Source organism: Prionailurus bengalensis, chromosome D3 (assembly GCF_016509475.1).
Source record: "Prionailurus bengalensis isolate Pbe53 chromosome D3, Fcat_Pben_1.1_paternal_pri, whole genome shotgun sequence".
NCBI classification, from domain to species: domain Eukaryota; kingdom Metazoa; phylum Chordata; class Mammalia; order Carnivora; family Felidae; genus Prionailurus; species Prionailurus bengalensis.
Genome location: NC_057356.1, coordinates 44,517,531 through 44,540,118, shown reverse-complemented (window position 1 = coordinate 44,540,118; position 22,588 = coordinate 44,517,531). Strand labels below are relative to the sequence as shown.

The window sequence follows — 22,588 nt, the reverse complement described above, 5'->3', positions numbered from 1 at the left end:
AACAATCTGGACCAGCTTGGCTCTCCAAGACCATCTATCCCTTATTCTTCTATATCCTTCTTATTCATAAAATCAAAAAGGTTTGGGGTTTCTCTTTTGTTTTTCTACTTTTATCTCATTATTCTACTTATTTTTACAATGTCTTTATTGTACCCTAACTTTAAAAATTATAAACAAAAGTCAAAAATAAACAACTTGTTCAAAACCACTCAGTTAATAAATAGCAGGCCAAGGATTTGAACTGGGACAGGCTAATACCCAAATCCATTTTTCTACTACTGCTGCCTCCCTATGACTGGCTAGATTCTTGCTCCTATACACTATTCACATCTATGTAAAAAGACTCAATCACCTGAAATTCTGTACCACTTCGTGATATTCCTCTCTCTCTTTGCTAAAACACTTTAATGCTAATAATCTCTACATACAGTCCAAAACATCACATGATAATCATGTTGGTCAAATAATCCCTTAGTTTATGAACTCCTTAGGAATACTGTGTCTTCGTTTTCTTCAAATTCACATAAGCACAGTAGCTGCCACAAGTCTTAATAAATGCCTGTTGACTCAATCAATGGGCCCTAGTGTTCTTTTGGTAGTGATTAACAGAATAGAATGCACAGTGAGAAGAAAATAATCAGCCTTCTGGGCTGCCCTTGCATTTCCAAATATTGAGGGGTGCCAAGTCTCCATGCTAGAGATGAACAGCCCAGATTACCTTGGAAAAATATGTACAGCTCCATCTTCACAGAGCTCTTTTCTCACTGTATGGCAGGCCTGCTCCACAACTAGCCTGTTATCTCCTACCTCTGGTACTAAACCAGCTGTCAGACACTATTTTTAAATCCTACTTTTAAGGCTCAATAGTATAAAAAGTTGAATACAAACAAGGAATTGCAACTGAAGAAAAAACTGTTTACCCTACCGCTCACTTCCTGGTGTAGTAATTCTATAAAAGCGATGTCTTAAATGATGTTTATCTCCATGATAACAAACAGTGCACAAATCATAATTTGTACATTCTGCACATTTCCATCGAATGCCAATGATTGGTTGCTGGCGGCAGGTATCACACATGGTTCCATCATGCTTGATGCCTATTAAAACACGGATACATGGTTACATTAACTGCAAGTATTATTCACTTGAATACTGCTCCCTGGGGGAAAAATAAGAACGGAGCATTTTACAAAGTTTCTCAATAAAGTAGGAAATAATATTTTAAATATACCACATATGTTTTCAAGACAACATATTTCAAGTATTTTAATCAATACAAATTATAGACTACACATTTTCTATCACTTCTTTCTTCATTAGTAAGAGCACTTCTTAGTAGCACATTCTATGCTGTCAAACTGAAACTTAGGTTCAATCTAGTGACAGAAAGAAGAATCATTTACCACCAAGATGTTTCAGACTTCAAACATTCAGATTCTTTTCAGGAATTTCAACCTACTTTCCACGCAAACAATTACTCCAAAAGAAGAAACAAGTTTATCCCCATGATTCACAGAGACAAACTATCAATTAACTTAAGCATTTATCCCTAGGCATTGACAAGCTCCCCACCCCAAACAAACTTCAGAAAACCATTACCAAGTAAATTTCCCAGTTTAAAAGGAAACAACATACTATAATTGAGTTTGCTGTTTGTTTTCCTTACAGAACAAGAAGTAATAAACCCTAGAAAAAGGAAATAAGCACTTGGCAATATGACCTCTACTAAAAATGTTCACATGAATGACACAGACGTTAGAACTATGAAAGGTACCACTATAAAGTAATGAAAATAACTAACATTTGAGAGTAACAAGACTGGGGATAATGTTCCTTTACTATTCTGTTATTCTTAGATCGCTTGATAAGTAAGTTAAAACTAGAAGCTTTTTAAACAATGTGTGGCCTGTGAACATCAGTGTCACTACTTTACAGTAGGAATGGTCAGGCCCAACACTGAACAGCAAGGGCTGTATTGTCCATTGAACGCGGACACTCTTCAAGATTCGAGTTCTGGCTTTCACCAGCTATCTTTGTGCCCTTGAAAAAGTCATTTTAACTGAAGTATTTACATATAAAATTATAGTATTTATTTCAAAATAATGGGGGGGGCAGGGAAGTAATGTGGGGTTTGGATGAAACAAGATCACTCATGTTGAAATTGGGTAACAGGAGGAGGTTCATTATATAATTCTCTATTTTGTGAAGTTTAGAAATTTCCCAAAATTAAATAAAAGGAGTCACTTTAATTCTCAGAACTTCAGTTCCCTTTGGAGGAGGCATTATGTTTTTTAATGGTTAAGGATGTTCTAAGAATCAAATAAGAATGTGCTATAGATGCAAGAATTAGAGCACAAAAGTAGTAAAGTTAAAACTAAACTCCAGAAGAACATACTATTGCTGCTTCCTGATAAGGGGAGGAAAACCCGTATAATTCATTTTCTATATTCATGTTTAAAGTCCCATAAGGTAACCAGATTCTAAATAAAGAGCCAAACCTGAAGATAAACCTGTGCCTGAGGTGAGATGGTTAATAAAGAAGGGGTGGGAGGAAGAATAGAAGGAAGCTGGGATGCCTCATGAACTACAAAAGAACATGACACCCAATACCAAGTATGTTTGGTGTGCAATCCTTCCACAATCTCCTGCTACTCAAATGCTTGACTGCAGGGACAAGCAAGACAGCAGACATCAGTACCTTTTGATTCATTCAGTAACTATTTTACTGCTACTGCGGGCAGGCCCTCTGCTGCTTTCAAATATCACTCTAGGTGTAGTACGGAGAAGAGAATGGAAGAAAATTAAAGTGGCTAAAGAAAAGGAGTCAAATCATAAGTTTCCACAACAGTTGAGAAGAAAATAATAGTTTAAGTAGGGATAAAGCTAGTAGAATTGGAGAGAAAATGGAAGCCAGAAGAGGTTTAGGACTTGGTGGCTGCAGGTTAGAAAACAAATGATGTAAAAAGTAACTGAAAAAAGTATAAATGAGATCATTCAAAAGAAAACAAATAGGTAAGAGATATTTAGGAACAAACAGTGCAATAAACTGACATTTAGAACTGTTCTACTTAAAAAAGAGAGAGAGAGAAAGAGAGAGAACCATGAACAAAAAAATAAATAAGCACATACTAATTTAAGATTGTAAGTCCAGGGGCGCCTGGGTGGCTCAGTCGGTTAAGCGGCCGACTTCGGCTCAGGTCATGATCTCGCGGTCCGGGAGTTCGAGCCCCGCGTCGGGCTCTGGGCTGATGGCTCAGAGCCCGGAGCCTGTTTCAGATTCTGTGTCTCCCTCTCTCTCTCTCTCTGACCCTCCCGCGTTCATGCTCTGTCTCTCTCTGTCTCAAAAATAAATAAACGTTAAAAAAAAATTTTTTTTAATTGTAAGTCCAGGCCTCCATTGATAGACACTCATCTAAGAAACAAAATGAAAAAAGAATCAGGACAACTTTCCTGGAAGTGGTGGATAATGGACCTTTCACAGGAAGAAAGAAGAAAATCTCAGAAGAGCAAAATGTGTGTTCAACAAACCAGGAGCAACTTCATTTTTTTGGCAGGAATCTGAAATACTGTCAGAGACAGAGATGAATTATAGTCAGGCTGGGAAATAACCACCACATAAGACATGATTTCTGATTTGCAGACTTAAATTGTTGCATTAATGGTAAAAACAAGGGTATGTGATTTAAGAAACTAGTTCTCTAACTTACTAGCTAGGTAATGTTCAGAATTAATTTAAACTACTCTGGGATCAATATTCTCATCTATAAGTTGAGAAAATACTTCCTTTCATAGGTGTTATGAGCTGAATGTGTTCCCCACCCCCAAAAATTCATGTGTTGAAGCCCTAACCCTCAAGATGCTGATATTTGGAGATGAAGTCTATAGGAGATAAGTAGGTTTAGAAGAGGAAATGAGGGTGGGGTCTCCACAATGAGATCAGTGTCCTTAAAAGAAGAGAAAGAGGCTAAGAGGTCTCCCTCTGCTGTATGAGGACATAGCCAGAAGGCAGCAAGCCAGGAAGAGAGTCTCCAACAGGGTACTGAAATCAGCCAGCACCTGGATCTTGGACTGCCCAGCCAATAAATAAATTCCTGTTGTTAAACCACATACTCTGTGGTAGTTTGCTATGGCAGCCCAAGCAGACAAAAACAATAATGGAAAGGGTCCTTATGAAGCTACAGTGATATATAGAGGTAAAAACACTGAAAGATTTTAAAGCAAATTGCAAATAAAAAGAATTATACTGCACTTAATTTTTTTTTTAACGTTTATTCATTTTTGAGACAGAGAGCGCATGAACGGGGGAGGGTCAGAGAGAGGGAGACACAGAATCTAAAACAGGCTCCAGGCTCTGAGCTGTCAGCACAGAGCCTGATGCGGGGCTCAAACTCACGGACCGCTAGCTCATGACCTGAGCTGAAGTCGGCCGCTTAACCGACTGAGCCACCCAGGCGCCCCTATACTGCACTTAATTTAATCTTAATATAGATTTGTTAAATGTACTATTTATCTATTTAAATAATTTGGTGATCAAAATCATCATATATCCCAAGCAAATTTGGCAACTTATGCAGAAAATCAAAGAACTTTTAGGGGCACCTGGGCAGCTCAGTTGGCTGAGCATCTGACTCTTTTTTTTTTTTTTTTTTTAATTTTTTTTTCAACGTTTATTTATTTTTGGGACAGAGAGAGACAGAGCATGAACGGGGGAGGGGCAGAGAGAGAGGGAGTCACAGAATCGGAAACAGGCTCCAGGCTCTGAGCCATCAGCCCAGAGCCCGACGCGGGGCTCGAACTCACGGACCGCGAGATCGTGACCTGGCTGAAGTCGGACGCTTAACCGACTGCGCCACCCAGGCACCCCGAGCATCTGACTCTTAAATTTCGGCTCAGGTCATGATCCCAGTATGTTGTGAGATCCCAGTATGTTGTCAGGCTCTGGGCTGAGTATGGAGCCTGCTTAAGACTGTGTCTCTGGGGGCACCTGGGTGGCTCAGTCGGTTAAGCAGCCGACTTCGGCTCAGGTCATGATCTCGCGGTTCGTGAGTTCGAGCCCCACGTCAGGCTCTGTGCTGATAGCTCGGAGCCTGGAGCCTGTTTCCGATTCTGTGGCTCCCTTTCTCTGACCCTCCCCCATTCATGCTCTGTCTCTCTCTGTCTCAAAAATAAATAAACGTTAAAAAAAATTTTTTTTTAAAAAGACTGTCTCTGTATCTCTCTGTCTCTCAAAAAACAAAACAAAAAACTTTTAAATTCTCAATTTCCCAGAGACTACACATACAAAACATTCAATTGTTCACACATGGAGCCTGCTTAAGATTCTCTCTCTCTCCTTCTGCCCTTCCCCTGCTCATGCAAGTGAATGCTCTCTCAAAAAAAAAGTTACATCCAAAGATACTAAGTTGTTTGTAAATACAAACAAAACTTAACCTATGTCAAAAATAGGGACTATGTATAAACTATGATAATCTATAAAGTGAAATTCTATGCAGTTATTAAACCATGTTGTAGAAGAAATATTACTGATATGGGAAAATACATTTTTTTAAAAACCCATTATTATTTTATTTTTTTATTTTATTTTTTTTTTAATTTTTTTTTCAACATTTATTTATTTTTGGGACAGAGAGAGACAGAGCATGAACGGGGGAGGGGCAGAGAGAGAGGGAGACACAGAAGCGGAAACAGGCTCCAGGCTCTGAGCCATCAGCCCAGAGCCTGACGCGGGGCTCGAACTCCCGGACCGCGAGATCGTGACCTGGCTGAGGTCGGACACTTAACCGACTGCGCCACCCAGGCGCCCCGAAAAACCCATTATTATTTTAGAAAACAGTTTGCAAAGAACTGCAATATACCATCACTAAATACATAAAACACACACGTACAGAAAAACTAGAAAGATAGTCCCCAAAATGTACTGGTGGATTTACCCTTTGTGGGTTTCCAAATTTTCTATGCTGAGTGTGTATTAATTCTTTTAGCTAAGTGAATAGGGGCATTTAATATGAGAATATCACCAGAGATGTTGATGTATGTCACCTATAATTAAAAACTAAAAATAGGGGCGCCTGGGTGGCGCAGTCGGTTAAGCGTCCGACTTCAGCCAGGTCACGATCTCGCTGTCCATGAGTTCGAGCCCCGCGTCAGGCTCTGGGCTGATGGCTCAGAGCCTGGAGCCTGTTTCCAATTCTGTGTCTCCCTCTCTCTCTGCCCCTCCCCCGTTCATGCTGTGTCTCTCTCTGTCCCAAAAATAAATAAACGTTGAAAAAAAAATTAAAAAAAAATAAAAATAAAAATAAAAACATGATATTTATAGCAAATATTTACAGAAACCAACTTTCATATAGTTACTCTAGTAATAGAGTATGTAACTGCTACTTAGAAGTTTTTATTTCTCATAACCCTTATACTAACTGAGCTATTTTATGCTTATGTAAAGAAAACATACTTCATCTGTACACTCCTCACTGGCACATGCCCACAGTCACAGTCTAATCTGTCTCACCACAGGAAAGCACCGTGCCAAAACAACATAATCAATATCAAATGTCATACTTGCCTACTCAATGGTGCAGCTTCTGAACAGGTCTAATATAGGTGTCCTATCTCATCACAGAAAGTAAAATGCATTAAACTAATCAGAATCCACTATGCATTTAGAGGTTTATCCTTAACTATACAGCTCTTCAAATGAGAGTTGATGAAAGAAAGGCATAGGGAAAACGTATCCCAACTTCCCCATCTGATCAAAAAAAGAAAGTCCAGTTTTTAGCTATTCTCCTACTGATATATTTTTCATCTCTAAGTTCATTTTCCACAAAGCACAATGATAACATTCATGAGCTCATAATCTAAGTATAGGCTTTCTTTAAAAGGACCCATTTAAACACACAATGATAACTGGTAAAAAAAAAAAAAAAAAAAAAACAACCCTACAATTCATGGTTTTAAAGAATACTTCAGGAAAACCATTAATGCACACAAAAGCACATCCAAATCCTTTTTGGTTCCCACAGTTCAAATGCCAACAAAGCTACTGAACAGCTGTGAAACAGACTAAGCCTGAGAATTGGAGAAAAGTAAACAAAGCAGCCCATTCCACCATCAAAATGCACACTACAGAATTTTTAATGAGAATACAATTAATTAACCTTAGAACAAAAGCTGATATTTAGAGAAAACACAAAACAGGAGACCAACATTTTACTGATCTCTTACTTCAGCAGCTTTTTGTTTCCCCTTACTTTATCCACCCAATTCATTCCCATCTAAAACATTCCCTTCCAGTACAAACCTTCTTAGCCTTGGCAAGTGTTATTCCTTAAAATGTTCATTTCATAAAACTTAATTCCCTAACTAAACCTATTAGTCGTTTTTCTCCTTCCTATACAATATCATATTACCCTAGAGACTTAATGCTCTTTCCCTTTGCTACGCTTTATGAAGACATCTGCCACCGTTAAATGAACCACCTGATGATAGCTTTTGACTCATTCTACCAATACTCAAATGACCATCTGCTCTACATTTTAATGGCAGCTCGCCTAAATTCAAAAACTTAGAGAATTTACATAGCCTTAAGCTTTTTGTTAGAAAATTTTATGAGAGCAATAAAACATGCTAGTCAAGATCAATGACCACAGTTCTTAAGAGAGCCAATGAAAACAGCTCAAAATCACAAAGCACTGATTTGTTTAAATAAAATGTTAAATTTCTAGTGAGAAAAAAGTGACCAAGAGAACTAGAATTCTCACTACAAACAATTCACTCTACCAAACACTTCAACATGGAACAAGAGTATCTAAATTATCATTTTGTATAATAGCAAAGGAAAAAAGTAAACAATATAACTATTCATTAACAAGAGAATAGAAACATATATTAAGTATACAATGGAATACCTAAAATTAATGTTCCTCATACGATTCAATATGAATGAATCCTTCAACCATAATGCTGAATTTTTTAATTATACAATACAAAATGTTACAGATAAAGTACTATATTTGCTTACATAAAAACACAGCACAAATGTTAAGAAAAAAAACATGAAAATGATAACAAATTTCTAGATAATGGTTACCTTAGAAAAGGAGGGAAGGGAATGAAAATTGGACAGAAGTATACAGGATGTTTCAAATATATTAGTAATGTTTTGTTTCTAGATAGGTTCACAAGTATTTATTACTCATTAATCTACCTGGATATCTTATATATTAAGTGATAAATTTTAAAACAATTTTAAAATTAAAAAAATCCTAAGAAGACTAAAATGGTACCTAGTTAACCCTCTAAATTTGTTCCCTAATTGAAAGATTTCACCTAACATAAAAAAGTATTTACAAATCATTAACCATTATTTAAATGTAATTACTTATTGTGGCAGAACTGTTTGTTGATGTCATTTAACCAGTCAAGAAATCCTATTTCTGAGTTAAGGATTCATTCAACTTTAACCCCAAATCAATGTGACAAAAACATTACAGAGATTAAAGAGGGCTAGCCACCTACAGTATGCATCCTATTCTCCCTGAAACTTTAAACTACTTAGTGGTTTAGAAATTGTCTCGGGGCGCCTGGGTGGCGCAGTCGGTTAAGCATCTGACTTCAGCCAGGTCACGATCTCGGGGTCCGTGAGTGCGAGCCCCGCGTCAGGCTGTGGGCTGATGGCTCAGAGCCTGGAGCCTGTTTCCGATTCTGTGTCTCCCTCTCTCTGCCCCTCCCCCGTTCATGCTCTGTCTCTCTCTGTCCCAAAAATAAATAAACATTGAAAAAAAAAAAAATTAAAAAAAAAAGAAAAAAAAAAGAAATTGTCTCAACAATAATTAAAATTCCTAATGAGGGTAAGGCCTTTGTGACCTGCCAGCTGGTTGCTGTATTCTACATTCCTTTCTCTTGAGAAATACTAAATTAATGAAAATAAGATTGTTATTATTAATAATACTAGCCACTGTTCATTATTACCACATCAGGCTAATGAGACTTAGACACATTTTAGTTTAACCTTCCCAACCATACTAAAAGGCAGGCATTATGATCCCCATTTATAAACGAAGATATTGAGGCTCAGAAGTAACCTATGTGAAGTCACACAACATTAGCAAGTGCCAGGCTCAAATTCAAACCTAGGTGGGTGTGAGTACAAAGCTTGGCCCTCTTAAGCTCTTCACTCCACCAGAGTTTTTTCTCCATCTGATCTTATTTAAATAATTACATATCTAGAGCATCATGTTCCCCATTTAACCCACTAGATTCAAAAGACTATGTTACCAAAAACCTATTCTAATATTCAAATAAATCTTAAAGAGATACACTTTAAAAATTGAGATTACTTTTTAATTTCACCAATGTAGTAGAGTGAAACTACTTCCTAACCAACTCTTGGTACACACTAAGAAAATGTCCTTGAAGGCATTTCACCCAAAATCTCCCACTTCTTCGTCGTATCTTTCTGTTGGACACGTTCTTCTCTCATCTATTTTTGCATCCTCTACTACTCTGCTGTATTACAAGTTTGCATAATAAAATTACAATCATGCCCCATACAGTCCAAAGAAAAGAAACAAGTTATCAAATTAGGCATACAATTGGGAATTTTAGTAGTATGTTTGTTATTTTTAAGCACTTGTTGCATAGAGGTAGAATGTGAATGAAGTCAAACAAAATTAAGAATTTTATCACTTTTTTTCCTGCTACCTGGTAAAAATTCACTATTTCATTTTAGAAGCAAAACATCTGTCTGTGTACCTTGACCTACTCCAACTTCATTTTACAAGTGAAGAACTAAGGCTCAAAAAGACTAATGTTATAAAGTTGAAAAAGTAAAGAAGTAAGACTGACAAACCCAGATTTGAATCTCCACCATGAACTTATTACTTGTGAAATCCTGGGCAAGTTAGTTCATTTCTCATAGCCTATTTTCTCATCAGTAAAATAAAGGCTATCAAATAATATTTTTTCAGGATTAAATGAAATAAAGTTTATAAAACACTTAGCACAGTGCCTGACACATGACTGGAGCTCATGAAATGTTAGTCCACTCCCTAGTTAACAGTCTCACTTGATAAAATATAGAATGAACAAATACCTTAATTTCCCTACTAAGCTAGAGCATTTTCCACTACTGTATGAAAAGAGACTGGAAAAGGGGGTGAGCAAAACACCATAATGTTAGCTATGGCAACTCTAAGCTATTATGATTTATTATCATTAGCCCTGCAAAACCTTTAAATATCAAATAATGACCTTTTTTTTAAAATATAAGAACATTTCGGGGCGCCTGGGTGGCACGGTCGGTTAAGCGTCCGACTTCAGCCAGGTCACGATCTAGCGGTCCGGGAGTTGGAGCCCCGCGTCAGGCTCTGGGCTGATGGCTCCGAGCATGGAGCCTGTTTCCGATTCTGTGTCTCCCTCTCTCTCTGCCCCTCCCCCGTTCATGCTCTGTCTCTCTCTGTCCCAAAAATAAATTAAAAAAAAAAAAAAAAGTTGAAAAAAAAAAAACATTTCTATCCCATTGTTTGTCTTTTTAGAAACAAAATTATCATCAAGAAGATAAATATAGGGGTGCCTGGGTGGCTCAGTCAGTTAAGTGTCCAACTTCAGCTCCAGTCATGATCTCACAGTTTGTCAGTTTGACCCCACATCAGGCTCTGTGCTGACAGCTCAGAGCCTGGAGCCTGCTTCGGATTCTGTGCCTCCCTCTCTCTCTCTGTCCCTTCCCTGCTTGCATGCTCTCTGTCTCCCTCTCAAAAATGAACATTAAAAAAAGAAGAAGATAAATCTACCCTGGAAAAAAAATCAAATACTCATATCATGAGTATGTTTACAGAATATGAACTAATTCTAACCAAAGCAACTATCTACAAAGGGAAATACACTTAAAAAAAAAAAAATACTCCGAAACAACAAATGAATGTCTGGTCTATCTGCTGTGTTCCCCTACCTCCTGAACTAATTTAAATCCCCAAGATCTTAGTTGTGTTCTATAAATTCATTTATAAGCAAGCTGTATAGAATTCAGAACCCATTTTCTTTCCCAAACAAAGTTTTAAATGTACCAGACTATTTCACAAGAACCTGTTTACACAGAACTATGGGCATACAAAGGTAAAAACTGTTAATTAAAATTGATAAAAACTCTCAACAAAGTGGGTTTAGAGGGAATACATCTCAACACAATAAAGGCCACATATGATAAACCCATAGCTAACATCATACTCAATGGTGAAAAGGTGAATGCTTTTCCTCTAAGATCAGGAACAAGACAAAAATCTACTCTTTCCACTTTTATTCAACACAGTACTGAAAGTCATAGCTGCAGCAATCAGACAAGAAAAAGACATAAAAGGCACCAACACTGGTAATGAAGAAGTACAACTGTCATTATTTGCAGATGTCATACCATTTATAGAAAACCTTAATGATACCACGAGAAAACTATTAGGATAATAAATGAATTCAGTAAAATTGCAGGATGCAAAATTAATATACAGAAACGTATTATACTAATAACACTAATAATGAAGTAGTAGAAAGATAAATTAAGAAAGCAATCCCACTTACAATTGTATCAAAAGGAATGAAATACCTGCAAATAAATTTAATCAAGGAGGTGAAAGACCTCTACTGTGAAAACTGTACGATATTGATGAAAGAAACTGAAAATGATAGAAACAAATGGAAAGAAATACCATGCTCATAGACTGGAAGAATTAATATTGTTAAAATGTCTGTACTACCCAAAGTAATCGACAGATTTAATGTAATCCTTAACCAAAATACCGACAGCATTTTTCAGAGGTAGAACAAATAATCCTAAAATCTGTATGGAACCACAGAAGATCCCAGATAGCCAGAGCAATCTTGAGAAAGAAGAAACAAAACTACAAGTATCACAATCCCAGACTTCAAGCCACACTACAAAGTTATAGTAATCAAAACAGTATAGTACTGGTATGAAAACAGACAAGATCGATGGAACATAACAGAAAATCAAGAAATAAACTCACACTTATATGGTCAATTAATCTACTACAAAAGACACCAAGAATATACAACAGAGAAAAGAAAAAGTCTCTTGAATAAATGGTGCTAGGAAAACTGAACAGCTACAAGCAAAAGAATGAAACTGGACAACTTTCTTACACCATACATGAAAATAAATTCAAACTAGATTAAAAATCTAAATATAAGACCCCAAACCATTAGAATTTGTGGAAGAAAATGCAACATTTTTCTGTATTTGTCTCCTCAGGCAAAGGAAACATAAGCAAAAATAAACATCACACTAAATAAAAGGCTTTTACAGCAAAGAAAACCATCAACAAAATGAAAAGGCAACCTATGAATGAGAGAAGATATTTGCAAATGATACATCCAGTAAAGGGTTAATATCCAAACTATATAAAAAATACATCAAACTTAACATCAAAACAATACAATAAAAAAAATAGGCAGAGGACCTAAATAGACATTTTTCAAAAAAAGGCATACAGATGGCCAACAGACACATGAAAAGATGCTCAGCATCACTAATCATCCAGAAATGCAAATCAAAACAACAATCACACCAGTCAGAACGGCTAGTACCGAAAAGATAGGAAATAACAAGTGCTGGCAAGGATGTGATGAAAAGGGACTCTCATGCACTGTTGGTGGGAATGTAAGCTGGTGCAACCAGAATGGAAAACAGTATGGAGGTTCCTCAAAAAATTAAAACTAGAATTACCATATGATCCAGTAATTCCACTGTTGGGTATTACCCAAAGATGGCTCCTGGATGGCTCAGTAGGTTAAGCATCCAATTCTTGGTTTCAGTTCAATCACGATCTCATGTTTTGTGGGTTTGAGACCTGCATCAGGTTCTCCACTGGCAGCATGGAGCCAGCCTCGGATTCTCTCTCTCTCTCTCCCTCTCTGTCCCTCCCTGACTCGTGCTGTGTCTCTCTCAAAATGAATAAACTTAAAAAAAATTTATTTGGGGCACCTGGGTGGCTCAGTCAGTTAAGCATCTGACTTCGGCTCAGGTCATGATCTTGTGGTTTGTGAGTTCAAGCCCCCTGTCCGGCTTTGCGCTGACAGCTCAAAGCCTTGAACCCAGTTCAGTTTCTGTGTCTCCCTCTCTCTCTGCCCCTCACCCGCTCATGCTCTGTCTCTCTCTCTCCTGCAAAAATAAACATTAAAAAACTAAATAAATAAAATTATTTTAAAAAGAAAAATGAAAACACTTACTAATACAAAAAGATACATGCACCCTTATTTTTACTGCAGCATTATTTACAATAGCCAATATATAGAAGCAACCTACATGTCTAATGATAGATGAATGGATAAACATGATGTGGTAGATATGTACAATCGAAAACTACTAGGCCATAAAAAAGAATAAAGTTGCCATTCACAACAACATGGATGGATCTAGAGGGTATTATGCCAAGTGAAATAAGTCAGACCAAAAAAAGACAAATATCGTATGATCTCATTTATATATGAAACCTAAAAAAAAAAAAAAAAAAAAAGAATAAAAAACAACAACATAAAAGGGACACACACTCATACAGAACTAGTGGTTGCCAGAGGGAGAGGGGTAGGGGGATAGGCAAAATAGGTGAAGGGGTTTAAGAGGTACAAATTTCCAGTTATAAAATAAATAACTCAGAGATGAAAAGTACAGTATAGGGAATATAGTCAATAATGCAGTAATAACTTCGTATGATAACAGATGATAACTACACTCACCATGGTGAGCATGAGTAACTACAGAATTGCTGAATCACTGTTGTACACCTGAAACTGATATAACACTATGTCAACTATATTTCAATTTAAAAAAAATAAAAATAAAGGAGCACCTGGGTGGCTCAGTTGGTTAAGCATCTGACTTTGACTCAGGTCATGATCTCGAAGTTCGTGGGTTTGAGCTCCACATCAGGTTCTGTGATGACAGCTCAGAGCCTGGAATCTGCTTCGGATTCTATGTCTCCCTCTGTCTCTGACTCTCCCCCACTCACGCTCTCTCACTCTCAAAATTAAAGTAAAACATTAAAAAATAAATAAAAATTGTTGCTATGTTCCTAGTTCCAATGGAGGCAATGTTCTATCACTGTAATCCAGATAAAATGGTAGAAGAGGCAAGCTAAATGATGTAGGGACATATGAAAATGTGTGAGTAAAGAAATGAGTTTTAAGAAGGAGAAATGTTCTTGGGGCTCCTGGGTAGCTCAGTCAGTTAAGCCTCTGACTTTGGCTCAGGTCATGATCTTGCAGTTTGTGGGTTTGAGCCCCACATCGGGCTCTGTGCAGACAACACAGAGCCTGGAGCCTGCTTCGGATTTTGTGTCTCCCTCTCTCTCTGACCCTCCCCTGCTCACACTCTGTCTCTGTCTCTCTCTGAAAAGTAAATAAACATAAAAAATCAAAAAAAAAAAAAAAGGAGAAATGTTCTTAAAAACAAAAACAAAAAAAAAAGGCCATTTTCCCATAGATACTTAAAATGCATAAGCTCTTGCTAGGTGACTTAGAGCAATGGTTTCCACAGTGAGGTACATGCTCAGGGTATATAGAACAAGATTCTGTGAAATGCAAGAGAAAATCGAAGTCCACAATGTCTTATCTATAATGCCAAACTCCAAGTGTTTTTGTAAGTTAGCAGCAAACTCAGTCATAAACCCTGACCTGAACAAACAAGAGGCTATATATAGTATGTAGTCTTTATCATCCCTGTAGTATAATTATTCATATGCTTCCCTGAAGAAATGTTAATTTACTTGATTACATGGTACTTCTGTGGACCTCAAAGTGGATGTTATGTACTATGTTGCACACATACCATATTATAGTTCTAAAATCCAGAAGTATACACTTGGTCCCAAGCATTCTGAAAAAAAAGGGGGGGGGGGGTTGGACTTCCACTGAAACTTTTATATTTATTTTTTCTCTAAAAATATTAAGATTGAGATTAAGTTTCACTAATTGTAAATCACTGAGCTGACACCAGCACCCTCAGGGAGTCCACACAAAAACTCACAACTCACACAGAGAACACAGGTGTCCTGGAGGTGAGGGGGTTTGAGAGCAACGGGTCCTAACAATGTTGCTCACCTCTGGCACATTAAGACATGCTGCAACTTTTTTGTGCCTACTTAAGCAGATTTGTGGAATGTATGCTAGTAACATAAAACAGCATGCTGTTGATTATCTTGAGACAAAGGGCTTAAAAGGCAAAATTAAGAATGAGTTCCATATTTTTCATTTACAAAATAAATAAATGAAAAATAAATGCTTCAAAATTGCACACCTTTTCTGTGATGAAAAGTAGGTGTTAGTGGTATGCCCCTTATAAGACTTTTTTTTTTAACTACATCTATTTAATGTGTCCCAGGTAAAGATGACATGAGAAAATAAATGCTGTCCAAAAGAAACTAGAATAAGCAAAGTGAAAACTGGTGTTTAGAGAGGTTTCAAAACATCATTATACGGTCTTTAATACCAATGATGCATATCATGAATAAATTTTTATACCCACATCCTTAAAATAATATTTCACTTCATTTTAAATTCAGTAAATTCAGAATTCACTGATTCAAAATATAAAAGTAACACACCTTCTAATTCATATGTAAGAAATGACTAGCATCAGAAAAAACAAAATTACTAGCTAAATTTCAATAAAAATCTTTACTTAACTGGTAAATGGAATAGAAAAATAAGATTGAGATTTAATGAAGATACTGTATTAGTTACAGTCCAGTAAGGAGACATAAACTACACCAATCCACCACTTCTAGAAATAGGGAAACAATGAAAAAAAAAATGGGATTACTAAAGGAGGGATTCTATAGGGGTAGGATCCAGACCTTTATAAAGGGGTTGTGACTGGCTGGTGCTGGTGTCACTGAGTGGGGACACACTGATGATGTTTCTGGTTATATTGGAAGTAACCTGGAACCAAACACTGATACTGAAATCCTGCTAGATGAGATGATGCCAAAAGAAAGCAAGAAAAACAAAACAGCAAGTTCCTTCTCCCACTTTAGCCTTCCAGTCTCCTTTGAGCGCCCCCTATTGGCAGAGCCAGCAAGGATCCAGCTGGCAAAAAAAAATACATGCAGAAGCCATCCCAGCCTCACAGGGTAGAATACAGAGAGTGGGTTTGAAGCCAAGACATAAAAGCTTAAAAACCAGTATAATATACTCAGAAATGCACTTCATCGCTTTGGATTATCTATCTTTATGAGGTCTCCTAAAAGCTAAAGCATCTAGCAAAATCAAGAATGGGATCAAACTGAATTTAGAATCAGACCTGATTTACTAATATATTAAACTAAGATTTTCTAAAACAATGAAGAAAAACCATACTGCTCTCCTTTTTAAAAACATTTTTTAAATTTTTTTTAACGTTTTATTTATTTTTGAGACAGAGAGAGACAGAGCATGAATGGGGGAGGGGCAGGGAGAGAGGGAGACACAGAATGGGAAGCAGGCTCCAGGCTCTGAGCCATCAGCCCAGAGCCCGATGTGGGGCTCAAACTCACGGACCGCGAGATTGTGATCTGAGCTGAAGTCGGAAGCTTAACGACTGAGCCACCCAGGCGCCCCTAAAAACATTTTTTAAGTTTATTTTTATTTATTTTGAGAGAGAGATAGAGAGCAAGCAGGGGAGGGTCAGAAAGCAGGGGAGACAGAATCCCAAACAGGCTCTGCACTGTCAACACAGAGCCCGGTGCAGGGTTCGAACCCACAAACCGTGAGACCATGACCTGAGCCCAAGTCAAGAGTGGGACGCTTAACAGACTGAGCCACCCAGGTGCCCCTTGCTCTCATTTAAAAAACAAAACAAAACAAAACAAAAAATTGTGAATATAAGCAAAATACCAAAATACCATGCTGAAGGCTGGATCCTTTCAGCCTAAGTGTTTATTTACCCTTTTTCCACATATATTTTTTCCATAATTTTCAGTATTTAAATTTTACATAAGAAGCACAGTATTATCTACAGTAATTCTTTGTGGTTTTTGGTTTTTTGTACGTAATTTTGAGTCTGGTGTCTTTTTTTTAAGTTTTTTTTTTTTTAATTTATTGAGAGTGTACATGCACACACAAGCAGATGAGAGGCAGAGAGAGAAAGGGAGAGAGAGAGAGAGAGAGAGAGAAAGGGAGAGAGAGAAAGGGAGGGGGAGAGAAAGGGAGGGGGAGAGAGAGAAAGGGAGGGGGAGAGAGAGAAAGGGAGGGGGAGAGAGAGAAAGGGAGGGGGAGAGAGAGAAAGGGAGGGGGAAAGAGAGAGAAATGGAGGGGGAGAGAGTGAAAGGGAGGGGGAGAGAGAGGGAAAGGGAGGGAGAAAGGGAGGGAGAGAGAATCCCAAACTGACAGCACAGAGCCCCACCCTAGCTCAATCTCACGAACAGTGAGATCAAGACATGAGCTGAAATAAGGGTCAGACACTTATCCAACTGAGCCACCCAGGCACCCCTACAGTAATTCTTTGAAACCTACTTTTTTTTACTCAACATATAATTGGTAAATATACACTAATTTTTTCATTTTAACTAATATTTTACTGTATGAGACTCATGTAACATTATATACAAATTACATATAAACTTTTAGTAGTTACCAAATTATTGGTTTTATAAATACTACAATGAATTTCTCAATACATAACCTCTTTACAGATTTGTGCCTGAGGATCTCATGGACATACACTTAAAAGATTTTCTCAGTTGCAGGATATGTGCGTTTGTAAAGTTTACAAGACTGCCAAATTGCTTCTCAAAGTGGTTGTATCAATTTTCTGTCCCACCAATAACCTGAGAGTTCTGATTTCCCCATATTCCTTATTATTACATACTACTTTTAGACTTTAAAGTTTTGTCAGTCTGACTGGGGTGAGGTGAAAGATATCTTTTCTTAATTTATATTTCCAGGTTAGTTGAGTCAGCTATATAAATAGTTATTAGTTCTTTACTATTTACATCAAATCAAACTTTTAAAGCTAGAAGAAAATTTTTATTTAAATTGATCTAATCCATATATCTCATACATAAAGAAAAAAGTCAGCTAGCTGTCTTCTAACTTCTAACTGAAAATTTTCTCCCACACCTGGTAATGCAATTATCTATGTTGCCCCTAACCAATAAAACAAAAGAAGCTTTACATATATGAGGTAAGTTTTCAGTAATTTGAATTTTGGGTAAGATCTGATAGTTTAGATATGACAATGTCATATCTCTGTCAACAGCAAAGCTTGGCTTCAACAGTATAGAATGACTGGAACTTTGAGCTGCTGTTTGGAACAAAGAAAACTCAAAACATTAAGAACCTTGATAAAGTGAAAAAATAGAAGAATAAAGACAGACAAGCTGGAGAATTTGACAGTTCATATGCAGCTCAATTACTATATGCAATGAGTGATCCTGGATTGGATCCTGGACCAGAAAAAAGACATTAGTAGGACAACTGATGAAATCTTAATAAGGTCTGTAGATTAGTTAATAGTATAATATTAATGTTATTTTTCTGGTTTCAGTAATTGTACTTTGTAAGCTGTTAACATCTGAAGAAGATGAGCAAGGGCAAAAAGGAAGTCTTTTTACTAATTTTATAATTTTTGTAAACCTGAAATTATTTCAAAAAGGTTAAATTTATTTTTAACTATTATGTAAATAAATATCAAGTACAATATAAATGTAATATTTAATAAATCTCAAGAATATAATAAAGTACCAACAGATATTAATTGTTAAATATTTTCAAGAAAAAAGAGAAAAAAAATTGAAAGTAGTATTATAGTCCTGGGGCAAAATTAGATCTAAGAACTTGTGATCTGTTCAATCCTTTAAGGAAAACAAAATAAAAGTGAAGAAATTAAATCATAGAAATTAAAATATTTCAACAGCACTGCATAAGAAGGCTAGCTATCCTGTATCTAAAAATGCTTTTTTTTATTTTTTTTTTCTTAATGTTTTTATTTTTGAGACAGAGAGAGACAGAGCATGAGCAGGGAAGGGGCAGAGAGAGAGGGAGACACAGAATCAGAAGCAGGCTCCAGGCTCTGAGCCATCAGCACAGAGCCCGATGTGGGGCTCGAGCCCACACACTGTGAGATCATGACCTGAGCTGAAGTCGGACGCTCAACCGACTGAGCCACCCAGGCGTCCCTAGAAATGCTTTTAAAACGTCTGCTAAAATAATCAGATCAACAAGATGAATTGTTACATATTACAAATTAAATGTATAAAGTCATGTAAATTAAACTGAGATTTTTAAAAAATTACCTCTAAAAACACCTGCTTTTATAAAAGATAATGAAACTATTTATGACAGATATACTCCATACCACAAAACACACAGACAACATTAACATCCCTTCAAAAACTGCTGTAGTATAGGATTTGTTACACTTTACCCTGGAAAGATATTTAAATTTCCCCATAAACCTGCAATTACTGATACCAAGATGCCTCCAAATTATTTAGTTGTGGCCAAACTTTAGCTTGAACTAGCATGATAAAATTTTAAGAGTGTGCAGAAACAGGTACATGCCTCATACAGTGTTGTTGAGAGTGTAAAGTGGTAAAATGTCTTTAGACAGCAGTTAACCAACATCTATCAAAATGTTAAGTATGTGTACCCCTTGATCTAGCAATTCCACATTAGAAGTACTCAGCACTGGGGTGCCTGGGTGGCTTAGCCAGTTGAGTGTCTAATTTCGGCTCAGGTCATGATCTCTCAGTTCGCTGAGTTCAAGCCCTTCGTCGTGCTCTATCGCTGACAGCTCAGAGCCTGGAGCCTGCTTCAGGTTCTGTGTCTCCCTCTCTCTCTTCCCCTCCCCCACTCCCTCCCTCCCTCCCCCTCTCTCTCTCTCAAAAGTAAATAAACATTAAAAAAATGTTTTTTAAATTAAAAAAAGTACTCAGTACATATGCATAGGATTTATTCACTGCATCATTGTAAATAAGACCTGAAACAATATAAATGCCCATCAATAAAACACATTACATAAATTATTACATCCAGTCAACTGGTATACTATGCAGTTATGAAAGAATAAGGTAGACCTATATGTGCTAATAACATGGAACAATTCCCAGTATGTACTATTAAGTGAAAGAAACAAAAGTGCAGAAGAGAATATAGTGTACTACCATTTGTACCTTTAAAAGGCAGTAGATTTACAGTATATTAATAAATATGCTTGCAATAAATAGAGTATTATGTAAGAATACACAAGAAGGTGATATCAATAGCTATCCCTTTTGGTACTGTTGAATCTTTTCTTTGGGACATGCATATTCATTCTTCTCAATGTTTAAAAAGCCAGCTAAGAAACACAATTTTATGAATTATCTGTTCAAAAAAACTGAGTTGGCCTGTGTTAGTTTCCTTTTTGTTGCTGCTAATAATAAATATAAACCCATTTCAGATTTGTTAAGCTTTGTCAAACTCAATCATCAAGCCGTAGAAGTAGCTTACTTATAAATTAACTCAAAATGTATTAAAGACTTTAGCATTAAGACATGAAACCATAAAACTCCTAGAAGAACACATAGGAAGTAAGCTCTTTAACAATGATTTTGGCAATGAATTTGTTGGACTTGATGCCAAAAGCAACGAAAGCAAAAATGAACAAGTGAGAATACATCAAACTAAAAAGCCACTACACAGCAAAGGAAACAATCAACGAAAGGAAAGAGCAACTTACTGAATGGGAGAAAATACTTGCAAGTAATACATATAAGGGATTAATATCTAAAATACATAAAGAACCCGCACAATTCAACAGCAAAAAAAAAAAAAAAAAAATCTGATTAAAACATAGACAGAGAGGGTGCCTGGCTGGCTCAGTCGGTTAAGTGTCTACCTTCAGCTCAGGTCATGATCTCACAGTTCGTGAGAACGAGCCCGGGTTGGGCTCTGCACTGAGAGCACTGATAGCGCAGAGCCCACTTGGGATTCTCTCTCTCTCTCCCTCTCTCTCTCTCTGCCCCTCCCCTGCTCACGCTCTCTTACTCAAAATAAATAAACTTAAAAAAAAAAAAATGGACAGAGGATCTAAAGAGGCATTTTTTCAAAGACATACAGATGGCCAACAAGACACATGAAAAAATACTCAACATCACTAATCATCACAAAAATGCATATCAAAACCACAAATGAGGTATCACCTCACATTTGTTAGAACAGCTACTATCAAAAAGACAAGAAATAACAAGCATTGGCAAGGATATGAACAAAAACAAGGATGTTCTCTGTTAGTGGGAACATAAATGTGTGTAGCCAATATGGAAAAGTGCCTCAAAAGATTAAAAATAGAACTACTATAGGATCCAGCAATACTTCTGGGTAACTAATGGAAGAAAATGAAAACACTAATTCAAAATGATATATGCATTCCCATGTTCACTGCAACATTATTTACAATAGCCAAGACAAGGAAACAACCTAAATGTCCATCAATGGATGAAAGGATAAAGAAAATGTGCATATATACATATATATATATATATATATATGGCACATTTTCTTTATCCTTTACTTTCTTACATTTCTTTCCATTTTATATATATATATATATATATATATATATATATATATATATACACACACACACATATATATATATATAATGAAACTACCTCTTGGTAGTTACCAGAGGTGAGTGAGAGTGGGTGAAATGGGTGATGGGTGTCAAAAGGTACAAACTTCCAGTCATAAAATAAATAAGTCATGGGATGTAAAGTGTACTTTACATGATGACTACAATTAATAACACTGTAGTGAATATTTGAAACTTGCTAAGAGAGTAAATCTTACAAGTTCCCATTACAAAGGAAAAAAAATTTTACAACTATAGATGGTGATAGAGGTTAACTAAACTTACTGGGATGATCATTTTGCAATATGTACAAATATCGAATCATTATGTATACATGTAAAACTAGTATGTCAATGATACCTCAATTTTTTTAAAGTAGCTTCTTTATGCATTCTGAAAAGTAACAAATTTTAAATTTGAATTATTTTCAACTAAATAGATATCATGGACAAATCTATAAATATAGCCTTGATTAAAATAATCCAATAAAATAAAGTTCAGTTTACCCCATTACATAAAAATTCTAGAGTCAATAACAGATCCCTGAAATTTTGTGAATCAAACTGACTCCTGTGAATGGGTAAGTCTCTGACATAACCTTACACACAAAAAAATCTGGCGTCTAATCCACTTGGAAAAAGTATTTAACACAAAGAAATGGTTCAGCAGGTTAGACTGTTTTTCCCTCTACTGGTAATGAACCAATTGAGGTGAAAAATCATTCTACAAAGTCCCAATTAACATTCGGCTACTTAATTCCAAGTCTGTCTTTCTATGTGTTACAGGAAGCCATACATACAAATGTACGTACGTTACGTACGTACATACATACATACATACATATATAATTGGCATTTCAACAATCCGAGGTACCAGAAGCCCCTCGGCAATTGTAACCCGTCAACTAAAGACCATATGGCTAGGCAAGCCTCTCTTCAGACAGTTATCACTCGGTGGCTGATTAATTTCAATGGCTTATTAGACAGGCCTCTCCAG

At 36.5% G+C, this 22,588-nt stretch overlaps 1 protein-coding gene across 1 annotated transcript in view; it reads right to left on the bottom strand.

Moving 5' to 3' along the window:
- MIB1 (MIB E3 ubiquitin protein ligase 1) overlaps positions 1-22,588 on the bottom strand; it is a 128,517-nt gene that overhangs the window by 105,421 nt on the left and 508 nt on the right. Inside the window, exon 2 of the mRNA XM_043558442.1 lies at positions 926-1,097. Within this exon, the coding sequence (XP_043414377.1) occupies positions 926-1,097 (172 nt within the window). The remainder of the gene's footprint in view (positions 1-925; positions 1,098-22,588) is intronic.